Below are 12,471 nucleotides of genomic sequence, written 5' to 3'. Positions count from 1 at the left end.
ACTCCAACTACGACAATCCATTCCGGCACGAACTTAGCGGTGGGCAACGAGGGGGCTACATAGCATTGTTACGACTACGGACGTTCGAAAGGCTGAGGGATATATACACGGGAGCATGGTGTAGAAGCGGGATCATATGACATGGGTTGGGTGTAGCGAGGCTTGTGGGCGATACGATTCGAATCCTTGTAGGAAAGCATGGGATGGCTGAGTGCAGAGGTAACTCCTTGCCGAGTATAGCAGCGCGAGGTGCACATCTTCGAAAAATCGACCGTGCTGTCATGGTCGTCCTCGTAGAGCTAGGTATTATCGAAGGGCTTGTAGTTGGTCGTGATGCTGGGAACAGCGAGCGTGTTGCCGTGTTCGTCGATTGTTGTGGAGACGGATTCGAAGTCGTTCTCCCTGAGAGATTCTGGAATAAGAAGCCGTTGGCCAAAGGGCACTGAGGTTCAGCGCAGGTCGATAGATAGCGTCCAAGGAGATGTATCATCGATTGCGGCGTGTGTCTGAGAGTGCGTTAGTCAATTATGAGAGCACCAATGCAAAGTGAATTTACGCACTTCCTGATGAACTGCTTATGTGCGAGAGTCTGCCATGCATGAACAATGCGACAGGGCTGCCCCAACGGGTTCGGAGATTAGCGACCGGAAAGTACGTATAGGCATACCAAACACTCACCATCTCCGCCTCCTCGTTAAGCCGCCTACTCCGTGTGCGTCTTCCTATGACGCGCCAGCGTATCCTCTCTACTATAAGACGCTGTGCAGCCCGGCCAGGAGCACTCGATCTTTTCCCCCCAGTGGTCGGACAGGATATGCCTTCGGAGGTCTGACTTGTCCCTGTATCCCGAGACGTCTTCAAGGCCAGGACATCCGGGGTACGTGCAAGGGAAGCGGTTGTCAGCGTTGCGCCCGGGGAGGTGTCCTTTGATCTTCGTGTGGGCCCAATCCACCTTGTAGATCTTGGACAGCTTGTACCTACACCCGCCGATCCGACACTCCTGCGCCGAGTTCGATGGGCCTGGCGCCGGCTCTGCCTCACCCGCGGTGTCGTCTTCTTCATTGCTTTCACCGATGTCTGAGTCCTCCGAGTCTTCAGACTCTTCAGAATCCTCAGAGTGATCGTGACTGATCTTGCGCCGCTTTGACGGTCGGGATGGGCCAGGCTCGGGCAGGTCGAACATGGTGTCGTTAGAGGCCTCAGAAGGCTCACGTTCAACAACGTTCTCTTTATCTTCATCTCCAGTAGCCCGTTTCCTCTTCTCCATGAGCCGAGCAGATGACCGGAGGTTGGACCGTTCAAGTCTGGGGACAGGCATAGAGGTGTTGAGTTGCGAATTGGATGAAACAAGCACGCGAGAACGAGAGGGGGCTTGAGGTGTCGGAAGATCGTCCGACTCGGGTTCAACAGAGCTAGACCTTGTCGAACTCGGGCTGGGGTTGTATATCACTGGGGTATTTGCGCGCGACGGGGGCGAAAGGGTTTGAATAGACTCCTCCATGTCAGAGTCTTCCTGCTACCCGCCTCGTTAATCACAAGAACCCGTCGTGTGAGTACTCGGACACACCTCGGATTCATAGAGTATCGCATCCTCCTCCTCCTCTTCCTCAGTGGTATCGTCGGCGGTCTCTTCGTAATCCTCCCTCCAGACGAAATCGAAGGCGTACTCGAAATAGTCGTCCTCAGTGTCGATGGCAAGCTTTGACGGCCAAACGTACTCCGTGGCAGGTGGAGAAAGACTGGAAGGGCCCGGGACTGGTCGTCCGCCATTTACCGAGGGGGCGTCGGGACTGCACGCGGCGGAGGGAGCATCGAGCTGGGCGAGGGGAGTCGAGAATGAAGACGTAGATTGCATGATTATAGCGGCGCTGAGAAGGTGTCGACAGGTGTATATAGCGGTGGGGTAGTTCAGCGGGGGTACGCGAGAGAGGTGAGGTGAGTGAGGAGGGACGTACGAGCGCGTGCGGGGTTATAACCAGCCACAACAGCAGCCAATCCGGAATCCCTGGGCGCTCATTGTGATCGACCATCGACGCACTCGACGCGGTGTTTGTCCCGTGACCGCGACAAGCCCATTGTCCTGAACGCGAACCGCGTCGTCTGACATAATCGTGAGCAGCTGCGGCTTATCCCGGCGTCGAGACCAGATACACGTACCTTGTCCGCATTCCGGCTGGTTTCCTGTGAGCACCTGTCTGCGACGTGTGGAACGAGAAGCCATGGGGCGCCCTTGAAAAGCTCTGCGCGTACAGCGCACAGAGAAGACCCAGGAGCTGTAACCGCGGCATGGCAGAGACGTCTGCGCTACACGGCGCTGAGGGAGGAAACGAGCGCTAGGGTTAATGCAGTGAGTTAGGTTCTCTCACGGGAAGAGAAGGCGAATTCTCACTGGCAGATCTCGCTCCACTCGTTTAAATACCCCGTCGGTCTACGAAGATGGTTGCGAGAAAGTCCTCCATGGGCGATTGCAGCAGTAAGTCAAATTTTCTCTGGCTGTCCCCGCCAACAGAGACCATCTACTCACCGATTGGCGTCCAGGCTGCACAATTCTTGCTCGTAAGGATCTTGCACATGAGGCCATGTATGTTTGACCCGTCAAAGCCCCGTCCTGCCGCGGCCAAACGGTTCCGATATCCTCCAAACGCGTTTAATCTCGTGCATGAACACGATGTACATCGGAAGAAGATCTACTGGGAATTCAACGCAGCCCTGCCAGCATGCGAGATCCCCTCAAGGTGAGCTTCATCGCCTAACGACGTGGTTTGGCGAGGACGCTCATCTCTCCTTTACAAGATGCATATATCACCACGTGCTAGGGAGCATACCACACGAAGGAGCGCCGCATTCTTCGTAGTCTTCTCGGCACACCAAGGCCACGAGTGCGCTCGTAAATTGCTTACCCGACGTCGCTAGCAGGATGGTTTAGCGGGGCATGCGCCGTTGCCGTAGCACACTCGGTGCGGGTGGCCGGTTTTCCAGTTTCACGCGCTTGAAGTTGATTCTTCGATAGGCAGAATGTCTTTTGGCGTGCATCCTGGAACAAGGATCCCATCTCTCGTATCAATCTAAGCCATATGATTGCACCTGCGGAAAGTCGTCAGCCGCGTTCCAGGAACCCTGCTTTCGACGCTCGTACGCTGTGGTTTACCGTGGCACGGATACGAGTGTCTTCCATGGAGACTTCTTGGTGCATGATTAACACAAACCATGGATAGATCGAGGAGGAATAGGATGCCAGCGCATAGGATTGAGGATGAGGGCGCCTCGCGAGAATCGTGGCATTTTCTCGTGGACCAACAACAGCACGTAGCTTGGCGCAGAAAGCCCCCGGAGAGCCCCACTCGACGGCCATGGCGGCGTGAGGCCGCTGTTTATGACAGAAGATCGACCAAAGGAGAATCCCTTTCCTTTGCGGGGCTCAGTTATCGACAAAATGCCGGGAGCACTAGTGCCAGGGGTCCTCATTCTATACGTCCGTCGTGCCCCAGTATTCGGCCATGCGGTCCCTTTCATTCACTTCATCGTGTCTTGCACACCTGTTTCTGGTGCTATAGACTTGCTGTATGTTGTTTCATGATTTTTGCTGAGGTATACGACGGTTATGGCAGAATGCACACTAAGCGCAAGGGTGTTGTATCATAAAGTACGATATGCATGCTACGTAACGAAGTTTTGTCGTCTTTAAGTAGCTGTAACGCTTCGGAAAGCCTGGAACGACAACAACCGCGAAGCCTCTAGGAGTTGCAGACGTTACTTTGTAACAGAGAAGAGAAATAAGGAAAGAGAATGGAAGATATTCAGCATCGCACATTCCGCGGATGCTGTGGGAAAAAAGAGTATATAATTCGCGCGAATGAGTTCGCAAAAAAGCGCGAGAAAGTCGAGCAAGCTTAGTATCATCACTCTATGACTCCATTCCGAGGCAACTACCAAATGTCTGTTGCAGGCCATCTCTCGTCTCTTATGCGCTTGATGACGTGTGTCGACGACCAACCTTGGTGGGTTCTACAAGGATCTCAGATCGATGCTGACGGCGACGAAGGCGATTTGTCCCATCCCTTTAGATCGCAGACACCGGCCACAATACACGTTCTCCCAGGCCGTAGAGATGTCAAATACAAGCAAGCACGAAGCTAGCATTCAAGCAAAATATGTACGTAGGACAAGAACAGAACGAAGTTTATGTCAGGCGTGGTAACGTGTATTCTGCGCTGGCCGCTGACCCTAAGCCCCCGGGGACCCCTCGAAGCGAGAGCTCGCTCCGAGAGGTCCCGGCCGCGGCGCAGGCATTAGGCGTTGTATAACTTTTCGGTGAACGTTACAGATGAGAAACCATTGAGACAAGACGTAGTGCTTTCTGGATCCCTTGGTATCCCATTCGTGGAATATTGTCCAAATTTTCTAGCACGCGGATCGAAAGGGCTTTTCTCTGCGTGGCTGGATAATGTGCATGGTGCCTTGCCTTGCATGCAAATGCGCTGACGCTATGGACTTCGTTCGAACTGGGCATAAATGAGATGCGGTTTCAGCGAAGGTCTTATGGCGCGGCGATGAACGCGCTATCGTATCTTGGCGGCCGTGAAACTGCTTTCGCTGTGATGCGACGTTGAACGCATGCTTCGCTTCATGGTGCTGGATAAAAGGTGTCGGCCTTGGAATGCACACATGTTGTCGCCAATACCAATGGGCTGATCACCGTCTGAACGTCTTTCATGTCTGCGGCGGAAGGGTATAAGAGAGAGGTGATGGAGGGTCGTAGATACGAGTTCCGCGGCGCGCGCACGGTGCACTCTCGACTACCCTGACACCTCCCTGGACAGAACTCCTGCCGCTACCGTGGGTGTTCACCGTTCCCTCATGCAGGTTAGTGGATGGCGTACTATCTGCATACAAGGACACCAGCTCGTGGTGAAGCGGACGTGCTGTTACACAACCACGATCACCTGGTGCGCCCCTGTGGACAGTGGACGGCGTCGAGGCCGAACTACGCGTTAACGGGAAGACAACAAAGCGGACAACTTGGATTCATTGCCTGCAGGCGCACGTCTGGTCCTGGGCCGTGGATACAATTATATGGTAACCAGCATCCAAAAGGTTCGTCTCTAATCTTGCAGGTGAATGGTGAGTGCGACTCTTGCTGCGGGCTTCCCTGTGCTAAACAAAAGAGCAGAAAGGGATTTCCTAATTGCGACGCCCTGTGCAATAAATGAAACCTCCATTGTAGTCACGTTTCCGCGACATAGTCGCGTGCGTCGATGGTCAACAAATCAAAATTCGGACTCCCCGCGACATAAAACGCGCGAAGCGCTCGGTTGTGGCTGCATTCGCGCTCTTCGACTTTCCAACCACACCTGCACTCCACATCCCCCGCATTCACTCTCCCTACACACTTCTCTACCTATTCAACATGCCTTACAGCAACTCCTTCGACATCAACGAGTTTATCAACGTTGACATGTTCGAGGATGACGTCCCGGAGATGGATACGGATACCACCGAGGATTCGCAGGCGGTGAGTTCAATTCAGGTTGCGGTACTACTCCCAACTCCAACGCTCATATGTTCACTAGCATGAGCATGATTCCGAACGCAACAAGGCCAACGACGTCGACTTCCCAAACGCAGGATCTCTGCCCTCGTTCCCCCAAGACGTGCTGCACCTCCTCCCACCGAACTCGCCCTTTACACTCTTGCAAGACACCACCAATTCCGTGTACGCACCTTTATCAGACCTTGAAGCCAGTTATCCACCACGGACGGTAACTATATTCGAAAATTTCGCTGTGCCGACTGCACTCGTCGGGGTCAGGGACCGTGTGGCTATTAGTTCGCAAGCCCAGGATGGAGAAGAGGAACATGAGACGAAGTCTTTCGAGGTGCGTGTATACTCGTGCATTGTATCGTAGGTGCCTTGTAATCTAATTCCGCGACACTGTGCGTACAACACGCAGCCACCCGTCGTACCGAGCGACAACATTCGCGCGCCTCCGCCGCCGGCCTCAAACGCTGCGGAGCTCCCACTCGTCGTAGGAAACCAGCCATCACAGCAAGACTATCCCTCCGCGCAGGCTTCTACCAGCCGACAAAGGGACAAGGAGAATGCACCGCTCGCCCATCCTCCAGTCGATGGACATCCTGCTGCACTTCAACCCCTCGCTTCTCCAGTCGTCACTCGACCTCGTCGCCGCGCGCAACAAGAGCGGCCTATCGCGGGGCCCTCTTCCGTCACGTTGGACGACCTAGCGTCCGCAGAGTCGCAAGGTTCTGATGCGGCGCCGGAGCGACCCCGCACTAAGCGTCCTCGCAGCACACACGATGATGTCTCCGCCATGCAGGCGGCTGCTCGCAAGGCAAAAAAGTGCGGGCTCGATGGAGGCGAGTGCAAACACGCGCTCACGGACGACACGACGGAGAATAAGCAGCACATCAAGGACAACCACCCCTGCAAGATCCCGTCTGACGCAGGAACGCCGGCAGCCACCACGGGAACTATCTATTACAAAGGCAAAAAAGCTCTGTCCGACGAAGACGTGCGGGGTCACGTCACGAAGGGCTCACTTGCTTGTACGTGGGGTACGCCTGGGGCTGCGCGGTGCGGACACGTGTTCTCTGGTGACACGCCAGAGGCGAGCTTGGCGCGGCATGTGGAGGAGAACCACTGGGGCCGGGAGTTCGCGTGCGACAAGTGCACTCCGCGTCGCCGGTTTGGCTCTCTTCGTGCGCTCCAAGCCCACATGAAGAAGCACGACGGCGCTGGGTGTGCTGATGTACCGAAGGGCAAGAAAGCTCGCCGGGATAATGGAGACGGAGACGGCGATGAAGGGAAAGGAATGCGGCCGACGAAGCGACGGAGGGTGAAGTGAAGTGAGTGACCTGTCGTAGATAGCCCACCGTTTGAGTCTTTACTGACTAGCGTTTCAACAGTGCGATCCTCCTGATTTGCTGGGTATTATCAAGTGTCGACTACGCAGGCCGTCACCGGGTAGCCCTGCACCTCCTGGCGCCGCCATGCCGCTCTCCCGACCCACCGAACATTCAACCTCCTCCCTTCTTAACGAGATGGCGCGTCGTCTTTCCGGTGCAGACGCTCCAGGAACTGGGAAGATCCCGCTGCGAGCGTTTGGAGAACATATCTTTCTCTACCCTGGCCCAACCAGCGATGTAGTCTTAACCTCGGCGACCCAATTCAGCGTCTGGGAGCTTTGTAGAAGGCGCATGCAAGCAGCGAGTGCGAAGCCCTGTACGCGGCGTCTGGTCTGCGGCCTTTGAAGGAGTACACCTTTGACCTAGTGGTCAGCGGCTCGACTCTGCGGAGTCACCACATTGATCTCGACAACGACAAGATTCTCGACGATACGAGAGCCGTTGGTGTCTCCGTTTGCCCTCCATGTAAACTATTATTGTGTAAAAGATAGTCACTATATTTTTCGTGAGACTATCAGCTGTCGTGCACAGAACGCTTCTCTGCCGCCCAGGCACAGCATACGACGCTTCGCTTTGACAAGCTTCGTCATCGATTCATGCGTCGTGGTACTTATGTCGACGCTACTGTGCGACATATCGTGATCCGTAGTCCCGCTGAACTCGGTATGGCGGGCACACACTGGGTCGGGGCTTGGCGTCCCATAAATCGACAAACTCAGGTGGCTCACAATAGGAATCAATGCGGATGAAGAGCTAGGATTTGAACGCGGAGACGAGATCGGCGCTAATCGGGTTGAGACAATCGCGTCGGGAGTACACGGCATAGCTGAAGTCGTTCTTGAATGCCGCGGTTCGAGCTGGTCACTCATACCGTGCGTATATGTACGGGCTTAGAAGTGGGTTACGATAGAGCTCCATGGTATTTTACCGCTACAGGCGACCAAAGATTGAGGGTATATACACGTGAGGATCGTAAAGATGCGAGGATTCTCGGATGGGAAGCACGAGACTACTGAACAGGGGAGGTAGGTCCGTAGGGAAGCGGAGGAGGGCATTGTGGCTGGTAGCGGTTCTGGGTGCGACCTTGATGTATCCGACTAAGTCCCAGAGCACATCGGAGGGATGTGTCAAGTTTTTGACACAGCGGGTCGTACTAGGAGAACGATAACCAGGAGCGCGATAGACCTGACCACTGGACTTTCATGTTCGGAGAAGGTTGAGCAGCAGCGTTTGCGGTGCAACGTCGACCATAGGGAACATCTATAGATGTATTGGTCAATCACGAGGGCACCGAGGAGAAGTGGGAGCACGTACTTCAAGCCCAGTGTATGATCTGCGTTCGACAGTCTGCGATGTATGTGCGATCCGTCAGGGCTGCGACAACAGATTCGGAGGTGAGCGACCGGACAGTATTTGAGACACACCAAAGACTCACCATCGCTGCCTTCTCGTTGACACCGCCTACGTCGTGTGCTTCTTCATGTGCTTCTTTAGCAAGTCATCCCTGTAATAGAACTTGGTGCAATCCGGCCAGGTACACCAGACCTTGTCGAACCAATGTTCAGACATGACATGCCTTTGGACGGCTTGCTTCTGTTTGCATCCCGAGACTTTCTTAAAGCCAGGGCAGTGGCGATACGTGCACGGATATCGACCATCGGCGTTTTGGTTGAAATGATCCGCATCCAACATGTGGTCCCAGTCCTCGTAGTAGTTCCCCGACAATTCGTACTGGCACCCGTCGAGCAGACACTTCTGTGCCGTGGTAGCCGAGGCTTGCGTGGGCTCCTCGCCATGGGCTGCGTCCTCTTGGTAGCTTTGAGCATCGACGTCTTCCTCTTCTTCGCCCTCGTTCTCGACTTCTTCCTCTGCTTGGTTGAACACAACTCTGCGCCGTTTGGCAGGACGTGAAGGACCAGGCTCGGACGAATCGGCGTTTTCGTCCACGTCGTAAGCATGCTCGCCTACGGGAACATTCTCCTTCTCGTATTCGTCTTCAATCTTCTCCCGCTTCCTCTTCTCCCTAAGGCGTGCGGATGATCGAAGGTTGGATGGAGGTCCTAGGATGGGCACAGATGCGTTGAAGTGCGAAGCGACTGGTGCAAGAGCCACGGGCTGAGATGATCCTCGAGAGAAGTCGTCCTGCTCAGATTCAACGGAGGAAGAGTGTGACCTTGTGGAACTGGAGCTTGGGCTGAGCACCTCCGGGGTTGAAAGGCGCCACGACCGCGAGGGCGTTGAGGTGGTTGTGTCGATGCCTACGTCCTCCTGAAGCTCTATTAGCTAACCCCGAAGACCTGCCCTATGAAAACTCGTACTCACCTCGGGTTCATCATCCTCAGCGTCAGTAAGCCCATCGTCGCTCTCCTCGCTGTCCGACCTCCACATGAAATCGAGATTGAAGTCGAAATTGAAGTCGAAGCCGTCGTCATCCTCAGTATCGGTCTCGCGCGTAGGAGACGATGCAGCGTCCGCGCTGTCTGTGGGTCTGGCCACGCTGGAAGGACCCGGAATAGGTGTGGTATAAGCGGTCGGGGATGGCTGCATTGCTTCTTTTTCGACACAGGGAGGAGGGTGAATCGTGCACGAATCGCGCTTCACGACGTGTTTGCGTCCTTCTTCCACGGACGGCGGGTTGAGGACTAGAGTCGACTATCACAGTGTCAAGAGCGTTATTAGCTTCTTCGTATGGAGAATAATACAGATGTACTCACCCAGTCGAACCTGTCCTGCAGTATAGCTTCGGCGTCCCTGTACTCGTCGTCGAGGTAGGGAGGAGGAGTGTACGATGAGCGCGGCGGAGGAGACATGTTGTCGAACTTGTCAAGGAGTGCAGAGATGGAAGACATCCTATTCGTGGTGTGGAAGAGTAGAAAGACTTGTGGAATGGGGTTGTAGCGCGATGAGAGAGAACGGTTGGAGGTACGCAGGGAGGAGGATGTGAGTGAGAAGGGACGGACGAGCGCGTGAGGGGTTATAACCAGCCACAACGGTAGCCAAACCGGAATCCCTGGGCGCTCATTGTGATAGACCATCGACGCGCTCGACGCGGTGTTTGTCGCGTGACCGCGACAAGCCCATTGTCCTGAACGCGAACCGCGTCGTCTGACATAAGCATGAGCAGCTGCGATATATCCCGCAGTCGATACCAGATGCACGTACCTCTTCCTCCGGTCCGATTCCGATGGAGCACCCTTCTGCGACCTCTGGGACGAGGAGCCACATGGTGCATTTCCTTTAGATCTCTGCGCGGATAGAACCCAGAAAATTCCTTGAAACCACGAACGTGCCATCGCAGAGACGTCTCAGCCGTACACTGAGGGAGTACAAGAGCGCGAGGGTCGTTGTGGAGAGTGTCGTTCGCCGACCAGAACAGATAGGCACTGAAATATCAGTACACTCGTTTATGTATCCAGACGTCCTGAGAATACCGTTACGAGCAGAGGTTCTACGAGGGATTGTGGTCGTTAGTCATGTTTGCCCTGTTTCTCCCCGATGGTAGACGGCCTGCTTACCTATTTTCATATAGATTGTGACATTATCTGGAAGATACCTTTCGCATGTTCGCTATTCGGGTTGAAAGGTCAAACCCCTCACAGAGCAGCTCTCAAACACGTTTTTAGTCCAATTACATGTCCGGATGAAGCGTAACCGGAACGCAAGGTGTTCGACGCCCAGCGGTATCTTGATAGTACAGGGCTGTTGTCCAAGGTGAGCATCACCGCCGAACAATGAAGTTCGGGGAGGACGTCCATCTCTTCTTCATGAGACCCCACTCATCTCGCCTTTACGAACTCCAGAACACATCCTAGTCGTACGGCCGGCAAAAGAGCTTTTCTTCTAAAGTAACCTTCTCGACTGTCTAAGGCGGTGGATGCTCTTCCGGTTCACCTAGCTTTGCCAACACGCATGACGTCGCTGAGCACACGCGAGTCGTGCGCTGTAACGCTCTCGGTGTGAGTGGCCTTTCGTGAGTCCACGTGGCAGAAGATGATACATATTCTGCACCAAGGACTCTCGCATTAGGCGTATCGGTGCAAGGTGTCGCATCTACAGAAAGCAGTCAGCCGTGTTCCAAGACTCCTGCTTTCGACGCTCGTACGCTGTGGTACGCGGTGATGGTGCTTCCGGAGGACTTCTTGATGCATGTATGACACTAATCTTAAATCGATTGAAGAGGAATAAAGTGCTAGCGCAAAGGGCTGTGGAAGAGCTCGTCTCGCGAGAACCGTGGCAAATTTTCTCGTGGACCAACAACACCACAAAGCTTGGCGTCGCAAGCCCCCCGGAGAGCCGGAGTCCAGGGAGTAGCGTCGTGATCCTGCCTGTTTGTGCCAGCAAGTCAGCTAAAGGAGGAATTTCCCTTTATTGGGCGCAGTGTGCCGAAATACTGCCGGTACTAGTGCCAGGGGTCCTCAATCTACCGCTTCATGTCCCCGCCACCAGGCGCAACCATATTGCGACGCCTCTGCTCATCCCCATCGTGCCTTCCACATCTGTTTCCCGCGTTGTGGGCGTACTAATCATGATCGCCGTGTCTACATCCATGATGGACCCGTAATGTTGCATTCTGAGGGTACGGCTTTGTGGTTTGTAAAGTACGAGATGCGTGGTACCTGTCTATCCCGTGGAGTTTGTCGATAGTAACGGTGTCAAACAACTCGGGGCCCAGAACGACTGCTACGCCCACAAAGAATAGTTACTGTTGTAGTGAGGAGAGAGAGAGAAAAGCGAGATCGCGTCGCGCACTCGGCACTTGCCATGGGTGATGGGCCCGAATTATTCGTGCGAAATGTGAGAAGACGGCGCGCGCGAGAAAGTCGAGGAACCCCTCGTTCGTACCTCCATGGCTCCATTCCAGCACGGAAAGCAAAGGATTTCAAAGCTCTTACCGAACCTCTTCTCTGTACTTGCTTGCATGCGTCTATGATCAACTTGGCCGAGGTTCTACAGGACAGATGAGTCCACGGTCCATCCTGGCGGCCGCTCGGAGCGATTTGTCAAGCAATCTTAGATCGCAGACATCCACGGTCTGGCACGCTCTCATGCATAGCGGTGACACATAGGCAGAGCAAGCATGGGGCGACGATTCGAGGAATGGTATGTTTCTGAACGACGTTCATCTCGGCTGCGACGACACGTATGCGCTGGCCGCTGGCCCTAACCCCATGGTACCCCCGGAAGCAAATCTCGCTTTCAGAGGTGCCAGGGGGCGCAAGCATTCGACTTTTTGTTTTATCCAAAGTCTTTAGAGAAAGAGCATGAAACGTGAAATGGCATAAAGACACGACGCAGCACTCATTAGGCTCTGCGGGCGTATTCATGGGGTTTTGTGCAATTTTGGCCACGCTTTGCCAGCAGGCGAAGCAAAGGAGCCTTTCCCTACGGCACTCGAGAACGCGCGTGGTATATCTCCTTGCAAACGGATGCGCTCATATTATGAATTTCGTGTGGAGGGTTTTGGATGAGAAGCGGTATCAACGAGCGTGTTAATGCACCGTATACCGGAAGCAAAGCGACGAAAGCACTATCGCATCGCCAGCCGTG

The 12,471-nt window shown here is 54.5% G+C and overlaps 3 protein-coding genes across 3 annotated transcripts; 1 reads left to right on the top strand and 2 right to left on the bottom strand.

Moving 5' to 3' along the window:
• Nucleotides 1–299: 299 nt before the first annotated feature.
• TRAVEDRAFT_50450 (uncharacterized protein) lies at nt 300–2,288 on the bottom strand (the record flags this gene model as incomplete). Its single annotated transcript, XM_008042964.1, has 6 exons — nt 300–402; nt 834–1,516; nt 1,568–1,868; nt 2,039–2,100; nt 2,158–2,173; nt 2,251–2,288. 6 exons carry the CDS (start codon nt 2,286–2,288, stop codon nt 300–302), a joined length of 1,203 nt encoding a protein of 400 aa, XP_008041155.1.
• A 3,119-nt stretch (nt 2,289–5,407) lies between these two features.
• TRAVEDRAFT_22355 (uncharacterized protein) lies at nt 5,408–6,863 on the top strand (the record flags this gene model as incomplete). Its single annotated transcript, XM_008042699.1, has 4 exons — nt 5,408–5,512; nt 5,571–5,713; nt 5,810–5,876; nt 5,952–6,863. 4 exons carry the CDS (start codon nt 5,408–5,410, stop codon nt 6,861–6,863), a joined length of 1,227 nt encoding a protein of 408 aa, XP_008040890.1.
• A 1,522-nt stretch (nt 6,864–8,385) lies between these two features.
• Nucleotides 8,386–10,149, bottom strand: TRAVEDRAFT_22354 (uncharacterized protein; the record flags this gene model as incomplete). Its single annotated transcript, XM_008042698.1, has 6 exons — nt 8,386–9,039; nt 9,098–9,226; nt 9,247–9,576; nt 9,639–9,774; nt 10,022–10,029; nt 10,087–10,149. The coding sequence occupies 6 exons, from the start codon at nt 10,147–10,149 to the stop codon at nt 8,386–8,388; spliced, it is 1,320 nt and encodes a 439-aa protein (XP_008040889.1).
• Nucleotides 10,150–12,471: the final 2,322 nt, after the last annotated feature.

Source organism: Trametes versicolor (assembly GCF_000271585.1).
Source record: "Trametes versicolor FP-101664 SS1 unplaced genomic scaffold TRAVEscaffold_9, whole genome shotgun sequence".
NCBI lineage: Eukaryota > Fungi > Basidiomycota > Agaricomycetes > Polyporales > Polyporaceae > Trametes > Trametes versicolor.
Note: the sequence above shows the minus strand (reverse complement) of the source record. Positions and strands in the feature narration are given on the sequence as shown.